Genomic DNA, 15,127 nt, shown 5'->3' with positions numbered 1-15,127 from the left:
CTTCAGGGATAAAATAATTTCATAATAATAAATGGAATGGGCTCACTTAAGCTGTAAATGTACCTACCAGCCCTATGGCTCAACCTATACCTGTAGAACTTCCATCACCTCAGACAAATCTGCTCCAAATCCAGTGAAAAGCCTGGGCGCCCCACCCCCCAATTATTCTCATCACTTAGGATTCAGTTTTAAGGTCACCTTCTCTGAAAGGCTTTCTCTGGGCACTGTATTTATAGCAGCACTACTTAAATTTTGGAAAATCACTTGGTAAAACTACAGATACCCGGCCCCTCCCTATTTCCATAAGCCAGGGCCTCTGTGTTCTTTATTAGCTCTCCAGGTGATTCTGATGCTCACTGAAGCTTGAGAACTACTGATCCAAATGTGTACTCTTCCTTTTGTCCCTTTATTCTCTATTAGAGCGTCCTGTTTGTTTCCCTCCCAGCTCCTATCACAATATCTATTTACATGTGGTTGTCCGTCTCCCCTACTAGACTATAAGCACCATGAGGGCAGGGATCATGTCTTGTCAATTACTATATCCCCAGCATACAACACAGAGCCTGGCACAAAACTGGGGGTCAAAACAATAGATGGCTCAGTATGCATAGGATGAATGAAATGGATTTTTGTTCATAGTGCACCCAAGACTTGCTTTATAGAAGTGAGTCATAAACTTTTTATTTTTCATGAGAATCTTTTTGGGGGATACTACTAAGTATTACAGATGAAATCAGAGTAGAGTCAGCTGTTCTGGTTAAATCAGAAATGGATGTTCCAGAGTTCTTCCCACCTGGCCTCCCTTGTATCCCTGAAGGAAGTATAGGACCTTGCTTCACAATGGGTGGTACTTGGACCAGCAGCATCAGTAAATGGTACAAAAGGAATGGTGGGTAAGACTGCTGACACCATAGCACGAATCAAGGCAGTAGAACCAAAAGTCATTTTATTCTTCACTATCACATCCAGGCAGTTTAAAATTTTTTGTTGTTGTTTTTTGTGGTACGCGGGCCTCTCACTGTTGTGGCCTCTCCCGTTGCAGAGCACAGGCTCCGGACGCGCAGGCTCAGCGGCCGTGGCTCACGGGCCCAGCCGCTCCGCGGCACGTGGGATCTTCCCGGACCGGGGCACGAACCCGTGTCCCCTGCATCGGCAGGCAGACTCTCAACCACTGCGCCATCAGGGAAGGCCCAGGCAGTTTTTTTTAAAAAGCCAGATTCACTTACTAATGTCCTTGATGAAGCAGTAAAAATTATTAATATTAAATTTCAACCCTTGAGTACATGTGTCTTTAATATTCTGTGTGATGACATGAGAAGTAAGCATTAAGCCTTTCTGTTGCATAACAAAATATGATGATAAGATATGCTGAAGATAAGAACATATGCAATTCTTTGAGTTGTGTGTTGAACTAGCTGCCTTTTGCATGGTACACAAGTTTTTTGTTTGTTTGTTTACATTTATTTATTTTTGGCTGTGTTGGGTCTTTGTTGCTGCACGGTCTTTCTCTAGTTGCGGTGAGTGGGGGCTACTCTTTGTTGTGGTACGCGGGCTTCTCATTGTGGTGCCTTCTCTTGTTGTAGAGCATGGGCTCCAGGCGCGTGGGCTTCAGTAGCTGCAGCATGTGGGCTCCGTAGTTGCGGTTCGCAGGCTCTAGAGTACAGGCTCAGTAATTGTGGCGCACAGGCTTAGTTGCTCCGCGGCATGTGGTATCTTCCCGGACCAGGGCTCGAACCTGTGTCCCCTGCATTGGCAGGCGGATTCTTAACCACTGCACCACCAGGGAATCCCCTTGCATGGTACACAAGTTTTAATTTTAAAAAAAACTGACAAACTATGGTCATTTGGACTTGGGTATTTGGCAGACATTTTGAAAATGAATGAGGTGAACCTTTCACTTCAAGCAAAGTAACTGACAGAATTTGTTGCCAAAGATAAAATTTGAGCTTTCAAGAGAAAATTAGAATTGTGTAAAATTTTTATCTTCTTGGCAATACTTAAAGATTTTTCTAATGAGATAGGTGGTTGTCTTAGCCCATTTGGGCTGCCGTAAACAAAATACCATAGACTGGATGACTTATAAACAGCAAACATTTACTTCCCACAGTCCTGGAGGCTGGGAAGTTCAAGATAAAGGTGCCAGTACAGTTGTGTTCTGGTGAGGACCCTATTCCTGGTTCATAGCGCCTTCTAGCTGTGTCCTTACCAGGTGCAAGGAGCTAGGGAACTCTGAGCAGTCCCTTTTATAAGATGCTAATCTCATTCATGACTTAAGTGCTTACCCTCGTGACTTAAGTGCACCCTCATGACTTAAGTGCTTACCAAAGATCCCATGTCCTAATACCATAATCTTTGGGTGCTAGGATTTTAACATATGCATTTTGGGGGCACACAGACATTCAGACCATAGCAGTGGTGGTATTAACAAATGCGATTTTAAAATTTTGCATAATGTAATGTGCCATCATTTGGAAGATCTGCATAACTCAGTGAACTAATATTTTCCAAATGACCAGTGTAGAATCACACATGGGCAAAAGATTTATTCAAAGTGAAGTTTTATGTAACAGTGTAGAAAAGTTCTTGATGTGGTTTCGGATTCCACACTGCAACTAATCTTTAAGGAGCTATGTAACGTCCAAGAATATTCATGATTATTTTAAAAGGCTACTTCGCTTTTTAACTACTTATATCTGTGAGGCTGAATAGTCTTCCTATACTTCAAACCAACATAGTACCACGGATGGAAAGCAGAAACAGATATGAGAATACATCTGTCTTCTATTAAGGCAGGCATGCAAAAATACAAATCAATGTCGTCTACTCTATTCATTAACTTTGTTTTGGAAAATATAGTTATTTTCATAAAATATTATAGGTTTACTATTGTTAGCTTTAAATAATATATAAATATTTTGAAAATTTCTCAGTTTTAATTTCTAATGTGATATATACTGATAGATATATACCATATAAACAAACATCTTTGAGATCTTTATAATTTATGAGAGTATAAAGAGGTCCTGAGAACAAAACATTTAAGAACTGCTACCTTAAGAACAATTTGAAAACTTCTTCCTTTAAGCAGTTCTAGCCCCAAAGATAAATAAACCCTGATGAGTCGTTCCTAATCCCTTTCCCCTTTTATCAGCTAGACCCTAAGTCTGACAATTGCCAAGTGCCTCAGATTTATTTCACATAAATGTACATTCCCATCATGCTTTCCTAAGCAAAAGAGTTGTCACTTTAAGGATGCAAGGATTCTTCAATATATGCAAATCAATCAATGTGATTCACCATATTAACAAATTGAAGAATAAAAACCATATGATCATCTCAATAGATGCAGAAAAAGCTTTTGACAAAATTCAACACCCATTTATGATTAAAAACTCTACAGAAAGTGGGCATAGAGGGAACCTACCTCAACATAATAAAGGCCATATACGACAAACCCACAGGAAACATTTTCAGTGGTGAAAAACTGAAAGCATTTCCTCTAAGATCAGGAAGAAGACAAGGATGTCCACTCTCACCACTATTATTCAACATAGTTTTGAAATCCTAGCCACAGCAATCAGAGAAGAAAAAGAAATAAAAGGAATACAAATTGGAAAAGAAGTAAAACTGTCACTGTTTGCAGATGACATGATACCATACATAGATAATCCTAAAGATGCCACCAGAAAGCTAATAGAGCTAATCAATGAATCTGGTAAAGTTGCAGGATACAAAATTAATGCACAGAAATCTCTTGCATTCCTATACACTGACAATGAAATATCAGAAAGAGAAATTAAGGAAACAATCCCATTCACCATTGCAACAAAAAGAATAAACTACCTAGGGATAAACCTACCTAAGGAGGTTAAAAGACCTGTACGTAGAAAACTATAAGACACTGATGAAAGAAATCAAATATGACACAAACAGATGGAGAGATACACCATGTTTGTGGATTAGAAGAATCAATATTGTGAAAGTGACTATACTACCCAGAGCAATCTACAGAGTCAATGCAATTCCTGTCAAATAACCAATGACATTTTTTAACAGAACTAAAACAAAAAATCTTAAAATTTATATGGAGACACAAAAGACCCCAAATAGCCAGGGCAATCTGGACGGAAAAAAACGGAGCTGGAGGAATCAGACTCCCTGACTTCAGACTATACTACAAAGCTACATTAATCAAGACAATATGGTACTGGCACAAAAACAGAAATATAGATCAATGGGACAGGATAGAAAGCTCAGAGATAAACCCATGCACTTATGGTCAACTAATCTATGACAAAGGAGGCAAGGATATACAATGGAGAAAAGACAGTCTCTTCAGTAAGTGGTGCTGGGAAAACTGGACAGCTACATGTAAAAGAATGAAATTAGAACACTTCCTAACACCATACACAAAAATAAACTCAAAACGGATTAAAGACCTAAATGTAAGACCGGACACTATAAAACTCTTAGAGGAAAACATAGAAAGAACACTCTTTGACATAAATCACAGCAAGATCTTTTTTGACCCACCTCCTGGAGTAATGGAAATAAAAACAGAAATAAACAAATGGGACCTAATGGAACTTAAACGCTTTTGCACAGCAAAGGAAACTATAAACAAGACGTAGAATCTAGAAAAATGGTACAGATGAACTGGTTTGCAAGGCAGAAATAGAGACACAGATGGAGAGAACAAACGTATGGACACCAAAGGGGCAAAGGGGGAGGGGGAGGGGGGACGAATTGGGAGATTGGGATTGACATATATACAGTATATATATACATATATACAGTAATATGTGTAAAATAGATAACTAATAAGAACCTGCAGGGACTTCCCTGGTGGCACAGTGGTTAAGAATCTGCCTGCCAATGCAGGGGACGTGGGTTCGAGCCCAGGTCCGGGAAGATCCCACATGCCGCAGAGTAACTAAGCCCATGCGTCACAACACTGAGCCCATGTTCTAGAACCCGCAAGCCACAACTACTGAGCCCGTGTGCCACAGCTACTGAAGCCTGCATGCCTAGAGCCCGTGCTCCGCAACAAGAGAAGCCACCGCAATGAGAAGCCTGCGCACCACAACGAAGAGTAGCCCCTGCTCACCACAGCTAGAGAAAGCCTGCGCGAAGCAGCAAAGACCCAATGCAGCCAAAAAGAAATAAACTTAAAAAAAAAGAACCTGTTGTATAAAAAATAAATTAAATTTTAAAAAAAAGAGTTGTCACTTTGATTAGATTTTTGCACTTGTTGGCTTCCATGATTTGGTTTGGCAGAGAGCCAGGCCGCTCACCTGGGTAGCATAGATATTCACAAAGCAGCTTCTAGAAAGAGATGACTCAAGTGAAGCATCAGCTGCTGGCTTCTGCCAACTTCAGAAGACAAACTCATTCTTTGCCTTTTTTTAGGCAAAAAGCTATTCTACTCAGTGTTTCTGATGGTGGGATATAATTTTGTTATTAAGGGCCAAAGAAAAACTATAAAGTATTAAAAACAATCAAATAAAAGGGGGCTAATATTTATTTAGCACTTGCTTTAAGCCAAATACTCTTATATATGTTAATTCATTTAATCCTTTCAGCAACACTATGAGATGGGCATTATTATTCTCATTTTACAGATAAGGAAAGTAGGATTAGATGGCTGTTATATAGCAGAGGAGGGATAAAACCCAGGCCTCAGTGGCTCCAAAGACAGATTAATAGTCAGAGGATCTGGGTTATGTCAGATGCTTTATGGTGGTGCTTTATGGATGTGGGGATAAAGACACCTCAAATAATTCTTTAGAATTAATTACCTCATACCAATGATTCTCAAAGTGTGGTCCCTGGACTGGCAGCATTGGCATACGTGGGAACATGGTAAAAATGCAGATTCTCAGGCCCCAATCCAGACCTGCTGAATGGGAAGCTTTGGGGGAAATGAGGAAGGCAATGCAAAGGGCAGACCAGCTGCCAGAGTTGCCGACCTCTAGTGTTTAACTGTGACAGAAATAAACCTGCAATATTGTCAGTTAACTCAGGTGTACTCTTCTCCAGGGAGAGCAAATTGGTCTCCTATTCCATGCAGCTAATAAATTCCTCATTATGAATTTCAACATGTGACAGGAAAATAATATTTGTTATTTATAATGTTCTGCTTCCTTCTTAAGGAAGACTGATCCTGGTAACCAGAAAAATTTTTGCTTGCTTAAGCACGAGCTCTTCACCATTTGTCTAATGGCCTCTTATCTTCCTACTCCTCCCTTGATGCCTGAAGGATCAGCAGTACAGTACAGACCTCTGAAAAATCTTATTCATGGATCCTCTTAGATCAGATTCCCTAGAAGCAGAGCCTGAGTTGGGGATTCCTGTGCAGATGATTTATTGAGGAAGCACTCTCAGGAGAAGAGAAGCAAGGGAAGGAGGTTAAGCCTCAGGGAAAGCTAACCAAGGATGTGGTCTCAGACAGATACTGGCTTCAGCCTAATCCCCAGGGAAGCTCTGGAGCATGAATTTCACCACAGGGTTGGTCCTGCCTAGAAGGATGAGAGCCAAGTTTTTGTACACCTCTCTATCAGTTACTCACTGACTGTGGACTGCCAGTAGTGGGATGAGGGTGAGCATGTAACCTCCTGGGCTAAGTGGTTCCTGATGGCTGAGGGTAGCAAAAGGGGCAGCTGTGAGCCATTAGTATCCAACCCTGACAGCAGCTGGGGGGTGGGCGAACCCAGGTTAATAGACATCTGGTTGAGACACCAACAGCATCTACTACATGAATGCTTTTTGGATCACTGTTCATCCCTGAAATCTGTATCGATCTCTGCTTAGGTGTGAACTCTCCTCTCTGTTGGCCTCATAGAATCCAAGACCAGCCAGTTTCCTATTCCCCATTCAGCCATTGAAGTAAGTCAAATCAAGTGGCTACATTTGTAGGATCCCAGATAGTTCGCAGAGGGTGTTGAACACATGCATTATCCCTCCCTGTAGAATATCTTTCTATCCTAGGAACATTTTATTGTTATTTCCTGTTTCCTTCTTTTGTAAAATGAAGGGATGGTCTGGATCATTTCTAAGCCTCATTCCAGTTTAAAAATTCACTCGCCTAACGATTTTGCTGCAGAAGGCAGCTGTTGTACCTGCATTGCCTCTGGGAATGAGTTTCACAAAAACATGGATTAGAAACTAAGTCCAGTGTCATTGATACAAGTCAGGCACTGTTCAAACTGTGAAAAGATTTAGTCCATATAAAGGAGTGCACTTCCACTTGTTCTGACCACGATTCTTTTATCAATAATTGATATTAAATTTACTGGATAATTATGAGGGATGAATTACTTTAAAATATTAGAGAACTGCAGAGTTGATTGCAAATTCCTGCCTCAATGATCTGTGTCATGTGTTTGCCACACAAAAATGCACAGATACTATCATTTCCATTCCCAATATTACAGTGCATCAGCATTTAAATTAAGGGCTTCAGGAAGGTTTCACAATGGCAAAGCAATATATCGTTGAAACTGTGGCAGAAACTGAGGCAAAACTGCAGAAGTATCACTGAAGTGTCCCTGTGTGTCTCCTTTTAATCAAGTACAAGCTGATATTGAAAAAAATTCCTGATGGAAATAACTGAAAGTAGGTCTACCCCGACCAGATACTGGCCCTTTGTGTGACTTAAAACAAAGCACCTATTCAGGTTTATAAAACACTGAAAAGTGTCCCCTCTCGCTGGACAACTTACAAAAATGTCATTCCTTCCTTCTGGCTGTAGGGCCTAAAGGAGGCACAAGCCTTGGTATCTGAAGTGCAGACCGGGTTTTAACCCTTACTCACACCTTTTACCTGAGACCTTTGCACAGAGTACATCTTGCATGTCAGTATATAGTGTTCCTGGTTGTAGGTGTCCAATCATTGTGACTTGACCGGTTTTCCATTCTTTGATATGACCTTTCGTATTTGTCATCAATCCTACAAAATTGCTGAGTAGCACCATGTCTGAAGACATGCTGCAGCTCATCTCCATTGATGAGACTGTCCAAGACAAAAATGCCCAAAAGAGAATGTGTTCTGGACACCCTCTCTGTATGTATTCTTCATTCCTTTTTATCATATGAGAAGATTTGCCTTGGAACTTTGGCATTGGACCAAGAGGCCCTCACCATGTTACTGAAGTTCTAGGGTCGCTTATTTGTGTAGGAGCTCTAATGTGGCATTGCCATGCTAATCTGTGCAGATCTTTCTGCCTGGGGGTGTTACAATAGTCAAATTGTTAGCACAATATTTGTTCGAATATCTGACATTGAATTATTTTTCTAAAGTTCCTAGAAACATCACTGCAGGAAAAAAGAAAACAACTGATAATTCTTCCCCTACATGGAAATCATTGCAGTGTAATTACATGGTGTTTTTACTTCCATTGTTACAGTGGAGAAAGCCTGGAAGAAAGGAACTCTTTGACTAGTTATATTAATTAAGTCGATAGGATCTACTACACCAGCAGCCCAAGGGTCATTGCTGGGGTTTTTGTTAATCTCTGTCATTACAGTAGTTACACAGGAAAGGGAGTGAGGGAGAAAGGGGTAAAAAGAAACAGGAGATAACATACCTTTGGAAAAATTAGTATCAATACTAAATCTTCCTTCCCGGTTTTCTTTATTCCTGACAATATAAATAATGTCTTCTTAAGATGAAAAGTTAAGAAAGCAAATAAATTCCTACAGGCTTAGGTTGAGAACAGTGTTAATTTGTGTGTTCATAAAAAAGAAAGCTTTGGGGCGTTTTGAGGTAAGGTAACTACCTTTTGGCAAGAAAATGATACAAGTTCTTTCTGATTGAGGGAAGATTATACCTTCTGTTTGGTTCAGAGAATAGCCAGTAAAGAGATGAGAGCTCGTTACCGTAGGAGACTGTTTAGAAAGTGGAGTGATACTCAGGATTATGTCCTTTGTGTATAGACTCACGGCACCTCCTAGTTAAATTGTTCTTATACCCTCTGCCGAAAGAAGATAGTTCATGAAACTCCACACTTTCTTTCTGAAGTGCTCCCAATAAATTACCATAAACATGAAAGTCACCTTTGATATTTACTAGAAAAATTGATTTTTTCCTGTAATATTACGAGCCTTCCTCCATCTCCCTACTAAATATGTTTTATTGCATCTTCATTGCACATCTGATTTGTAATTCATCTCATACTCCCTCATTTAGGTCATAGCTATCTGCTGAAGAATAGCAGTCAGCCAGCCTGGAAACATTCTTCCAATAGTAGAAATGGAATATAAAGGTAATTACTTTTCTTGTCCTCTGTAAAATATGTTACTTTTTTAAAGTTTCAGTTATTTAACATTTGAACTAAAGATTTCAAATTATATCATAATAATTCAACAATACACATTGTGTTCACCCACAAGAGACATCTAGCTTTAATTACATAATAATCCAGTAATGAAAAATTTTATTATCTTAAAGAAAAATTAGAGGAAAAAAATGGACTAAATGTAGCAAGTAGTAGAATTATGGAACTACCCAGTGTGTGGTGTGATTAGATGCGTGACAAGCACAAACATGAAAAAATTAAATTGGTCCTGCTGGAGAATTTGAACCTACTAAAATGTCACTAATGGATGTTATATTCCTAGCTGGGTATTCATGGTTTTACCACTTGTTCCCAAAGGCTTCTGTAGGCTTGTAACGTTAAGTATTTATTATAGAAAAGAGATGTGTGCTCTTGAAGGACCCTCCTCCCACAAATGACTAGAAAAAACTCCAGAGTTTGGACATAATTATAGCTGTTTTTCTAAGAATTTCATCATTTGCCTCCGTAAGTGAATGTCTGTCTACCTCATTTGCCTGAAAATTGTATTACACAAGCAAGACGGATCATCTGGCTCCCTTGTTGGTCCTAGGGGATATGAACACAGCCCACACATCTACCAGCAGCTGACTGTCTGGTAAATGTTTACTTATAAATTAGTGTGGGTGATAATTTATTAAGGTAATAAGTGTAGATTACATTTAATGGCTTAGGCATTATGTGTTATGAACACAGTATTTTATGTTTAGTTGAAGCAAACGTATATGATTATGAATATGGTACCCAAATGTAACTCAGAAATTGTGCATTAGAAAGTTTAAACGAAGTTAAGCCACGTGTTACAGTGCATCAGCACTTAAATTAAGGGCTTCAGGAAGGTTTCACAATGGCAAAGCAATGTATCATTCACCTATACCCTGTATCAAGATTTGTTTATTTCTTCGATTCTCTTCTCCTTCCCTCATAAACTGACTCGTTCTGTTACTGAAGAAGATGGTTTCTCTCTTGAGAAGCATCACGGCATTAAAACTTCGGCTTCTGGAGCTGAGGCGAGTAATCTGTCAGCAGGGACACCATGACAGCCTGGGATGACACACAGAGAAAGAGAAAGAAAGAAATGGGTAAACATTAGCAAGAGTCTGTTTAGGGACTTACGGAAGAGGATCCAGGTTGCAGCTTTGAAGGCCTATAGTTGAAATGTGTTTTCCCGAGGAAATGATAAGGGGACGGTTCTGAACTAATATTTATTTTTATTTGGATAAAGGGAGGTCAGGAGGGATCAGGGTGACCCAAATACATACACAAACACCATGCTTATTTAGGCCTCATTCCAGGACTAGTGGGGGAGAGAGCTGAAGTGAGATTCCAAGGTGGTAGCCATGATTGGATTTTCTAGTCATAGTGAAACCTAGGTATTGGCTGGTTTTAGAGAAATAGAATCCCTCCCATCCTTGTGTTTACACTGTGGTTTGGCTACTTGTAACCTAGAGAAGGTTAGAATAAATCAGATGTAGAGTAGTTAAGGTAAATCATTTAGGTTAATGAATAATGTCTTTCCGAATCTGGGTCCTCATGAAAGAGTGTTTATAACCAAGAGTACAGCTTCCCATTAGGCTGGCAGCTACAAATGGGAATTTTCACCTTTACTCTTCCCAACTTCCACAAGAATGCCAATAGTAATACGATCAGAAACAGTGATGACAAATGTTGATTGAGTGCTTGCTATGTACCAGACGAAGTGCCTTATCATGTGTTAGTCGGTTAAGAAGTATTTGCCAGGCACTGTGCTAGGTGCTACAGTGAGGCAGAGAGAACTGTCTGTGCCTTATCTCATGTAACGCAACAACCTTCTAAGGCAGCTTGTGTTATTATCGCTTATAGATGAGAAACTCGATCCTGGAAACAACACAGAGTACAGAATTGGGTTTGGACCCAGGTTTCTCTGACTCTACTCTTAAGAGGTAGTTTTACTGCCTTTCAGGTACTTGCTCTTGCTTTTTGACCAAGCAAGAGCAGGTCTTGTCTTTCAGATGTGCCCATTGAAAATATTTATTGAAGAGTTACCATGTGCTGGGCCCTGTGCTGACTGCTTTATGTGCATCGTACTATTATGATCCATTCCTACTATGTGAGGTAGGAAGAGATATAAAATACAGATGAGGAAACTGAAGCATAGGTATTTTCCTGAGTGGTGGTAGTAAGGGGTGGATCTGGACTTGCCTGTCCTGGACCTTGACCACCGTTTTCATATGAATAAACTGGGCTTAGAGGAGTTATGGTACTTTCCCAAGATCACACAGAGAGCCAGAATATTAACCTGATTTCCAAAGCCTGTGTTCTAGAACCAACCAGTACTCTGTATTGCCTTCAGGCTACAAAAATGTATTGAGCACATATGTAGGGTATTTGTCAGGTACCCTTCTAGGTGTAATGAAGGACATTACAGACAAGATCAATGCTCTTATGAAGGAGTTTTCATTATAGGGAGGGGACAGGCAAGAAACAAAAAAGAAAATATCAAGGAGTGATAAATGTCATTAGAAAATAAAAAACAGGATAAAGGAGGCTGGGGAACCATTTAAGAGAGGGTGGCCAGGGAAGATCTTGTTAAAGAATGACATTTAAGTTGAGATCTGAATGGCAAGGAGAAAATAGAAAGGTCAAACACTGGGATAATAACATGTTCCAGGAAAATATTTTAAGCTTTTTTATGGGTTCCTGGGATCACATCTCAGATTTGGTTTTGTTTTTAATGGTCACTGCATATGTCAAATTTATTTTCAAATATTAAATCTTAGAAAGTCAGTTAGGAATGGAGTTGCCAGATTTAGTTAGACACATACGTACATATATACATACATAAATAAATAGGCATTTCAGATAAACAATAATTTTTCTTAAACTATAAATATGTTCCAAATATTGCATGGGACACGTCTATACTAAACAATTATTTATTGTTTATTTGAAGCTCCAGTTTAGCTGGGTATCCTGTATTTTATCTGGCACCCCTAACTTGGAGAGAAGAGACGATAAAATACTATGAACTACGTTCGCAATAGTGTTGTGTATCTAAGGGTCATCACGATAGCAGTGCTTTGAAGTGGCAGATTTTTTGCAGGATCCCTTTAGGTTACTTCAGCTGCACAGTAAAATTTGTAGGCAGAGGAAGAAACCCACCTGACTCTTCATGAGTCCTACAGCCTTAGTAATTATTGAAAAATACAAAAGGTAACTTTGTGGGAAGGAGAGCATGCATGTCCGTGTGTGTGTGTGTGTGTGTGTGTGTGTGTGTGTGTGTGTTTTAAACAAAGGGATCAAAAGGCCTGTGCCCTATGGAGAGAATGATGTGATTACTGGAGTGTTCTGAACAGCACTGCTGGAAATCGCCCAGCAGGAAGGCCTTAAAAAGCTACTGTGAGTGCTGAAAGAGTATACTTTTGCTTTAAAAATATTATATGCTTTTAGAACAAGCCCTTCACCTTATTTAGTTATTACATTAGTCATTATGGGCACCTCAGAACTTGAGGATAGATTGTATCTTTCCTTCCTTCTTCTATCCTGATTGTAAATGAAATTGTGTATGTGGAAATCATTCTCTAGAGAGTAGTGCTATCCAATAGGACTTTCTGCCATGATGGAAATGTTCTATGTCTGTGCTGTCCAATACAAATAGTGTAGCCACCAGCCATATGTGGCTTTTGAGCACTTAAAATGTGGTTAGTATGTCTGAGGAATTGAATCTTATATTTTATTATCTTTTAATTAGCTTAAGTCTAAACTTAGGGACTACCCTGGCGGTGCAGTGGTTAAGACTCCACGCTTCCACTGCAGGGGGCACCGGTTTGATCCCTGGTCAGGGAACCAAGATCACACATGCTGCACGGCACAGCCAAAAAAAAAAAAAAATTAAATACCCACATGCGCCTCGTGGCTACTGTATTGGATAGGGAAATTCTAAAGGAAAACAAGTATTGTGCCTTTAGAACATCCCAGAAGACTCTATCACAGCAATGCTGAGCCTAAATGCCATTCTAAATAAGCTGTCTAAGAATAATTTCTTTGCCTATGAAATAGGAATTTAGACTAGACAATCTCTAAGGTCTCATCCCTCGAAAATGCCATGCTTCTATGAATTGTACAGGCTATGTGGGGACTGCACAGTGTTCACTTTTTTATCTCCAGTGCCTGCCAGAGGGCCTGGCACACAGTAGATGTTCAGTATATGATTGCTGAAATGAACTTAATTCAATGGGACTGCCAAATCATCTGGCTCAGAGACATAAAGAGGACAGCATGTGTGTCACCAACCCCCTTCCAGAATCCACGTCAGGTCTCACTAGTCAGTTATGCCACTCTTTCCTTCCAAGACCACAGGCAGGCTTAGAACCTTCTGAACATAGGACTCTAAGTAGCCTGTTAATGAGATTGAGGACCTAAGAATTAAAATCACTTGCCATCTATATGGCTTGATCTGATTATTTTATATGTGAGGAAACTGGGACCCAGAGAGGTAACACTTATGCAATATGACACAGCTGACAGTTGTAACATCAAAGACAGTTATAGAATTCAAGTCTCCTCACTCCCAGTCGAGTATTCTTTCTATTTTAGATTCTCTACTTTCATTTTAATATGACTATGCCTCTTGTTTTCTTTAAAATATATTTTCCCATTAGGGAAAGGAAGATGGGAGATGGAGAGATGGTGGTAGGACCTAGATGGTGGAAAATGGGTGGGCATAACATTTCACTGTGTGTATGTATAATATATACACTCCAAACATTTCAATTATGTGAATGCATTAAGTACTTAATTTTTTAAGTAAATTCAATTGAAAGATGTGCATAATAAGCTCTTTAAAAATTCAGATGTGAAGAGACTCTTCATAAATGATATTTTAGAAAGCTTACTTTTAGTTTCCCCCTCTGAATTTCAACAAAGGACCTATTTTAACAGATTTGGGTTGAAAAAAATGTATCTTTGTAACTTCAGTCATCCTCTGATAAAGAACAGAGCCTGAGGCCTATGTTTCTTCTTGAGGTATATGGGTTGGAGAGCTCACATTTCTTTTTTCGTCATCTGGATCTTTGCTCCTCAAAATGTGGTCCACAGGACAGCAGCATCTGCATTACCTGGTTGCTTGTTAGAAATGCTGAATCTTGGGCCCCATCTCAGACCAAATCCAAATCTGCACTTTAACATGATTCAAATAGACATTAAAGCTTCAGAGGCACTGGTCTAAATGACATGACAATTGCCATTTTGGCCAAAGTTAGTGTCCTGAGGTGGCAAGCTGGAAGGAGCAGTCAAACAAACAAACAAACAAAATCATCCCTCTTGTTAGATATGACAAATTTAGGCCTGATACACAACTTTTCATTGCAAAGGGAGTCATGATTGGCTTCCAGTCACCTATAGTAGAGCTCAAATCTCTGCTGGTCACTGCATTAGATCAACAATGAAGATGATGATGGTGATGATAATTATAATAACAACATTTACAGTGCATTAGATAACATACTAAATGTTTTACATGCATTATTTAATGCTCACGATAACCCTATCTATATCCATTTATAGCTTACATAAATAATTAGCAGATAGTCCTTTCCAGCTTGTTTTTATCTACTCCGTATACTGAAAGCTATAAACTACATTTCCGAGACTCCCTTGTAGCTGGAGTGCAGGCATGCCACTCAGCTGCATCTTGCAGCCATAAGTGAACAACATGCAGTGGAAGCCACCTCTGGGAGATTGGATCTTCTGGTTCATATGCAGGTGGGGGAAACTATAATGGACTACCTGGCATTTAGTTTCCAGGGCATTAGGTAC

General features: G+C 39.6%; 2 protein-coding genes across 3 annotated transcripts in view; one reads left to right on the top strand and one right to left on the bottom strand.

Moving 5' to 3' along the window:
• Positions 1–15,127, top strand: part of RPGR (retinitis pigmentosa GTPase regulator) — a 267,450-nt gene that overhangs the window by 110,557 nt on the left and 141,766 nt on the right. Inside the window, exons 3-4 of one of the 2 annotated variants that reach the window (XM_027091321.1) lie at positions 6,811–6,885; positions 9,187–9,262. In XM_027091321.1, the coding sequence (XP_026947122.1) occupies positions 9,250–9,262 (13 nt within the window). In that variant the 5' untranslated portion in view covers positions 6,811–6,885; positions 9,187–9,249. The remainder of the gene's footprint in view (positions 1–6,810; positions 6,886–9,186; positions 9,263–15,127) is intronic. The other variant, XM_027091320.1, reaches the window with a different exon arrangement.
• Positions 9,306–15,127, bottom strand: part of OTC (ornithine transcarbamylase) — a 57,541-nt gene continuing 51,719 nt past the window's right edge. The window contains exon 10 of the mRNA XM_027091335.1: positions 9,306–10,375. Coding sequence (XP_026947136.1) covers positions 10,316–10,375 — 60 coding nt within the window. The 3' untranslated portion in view covers positions 9,306–10,315. The remainder of the gene's footprint in view (positions 10,376–15,127) is intronic.

Source organism: Aethalodelphis obliquidens, unplaced genomic scaffold, assembly GCF_003676395.1.
Source record: "Aethalodelphis obliquidens isolate GAN/ISIS:26980383/991018 unplaced genomic scaffold, ASM367639v1 scaffold71, whole genome shotgun sequence".
Lineage (NCBI taxonomy): Eukaryota > Metazoa > Chordata > Mammalia > Artiodactyla > Delphinidae > Aethalodelphis > Aethalodelphis obliquidens.
This window is presented reverse-complemented; position numbering and strand designations above follow the sequence as displayed.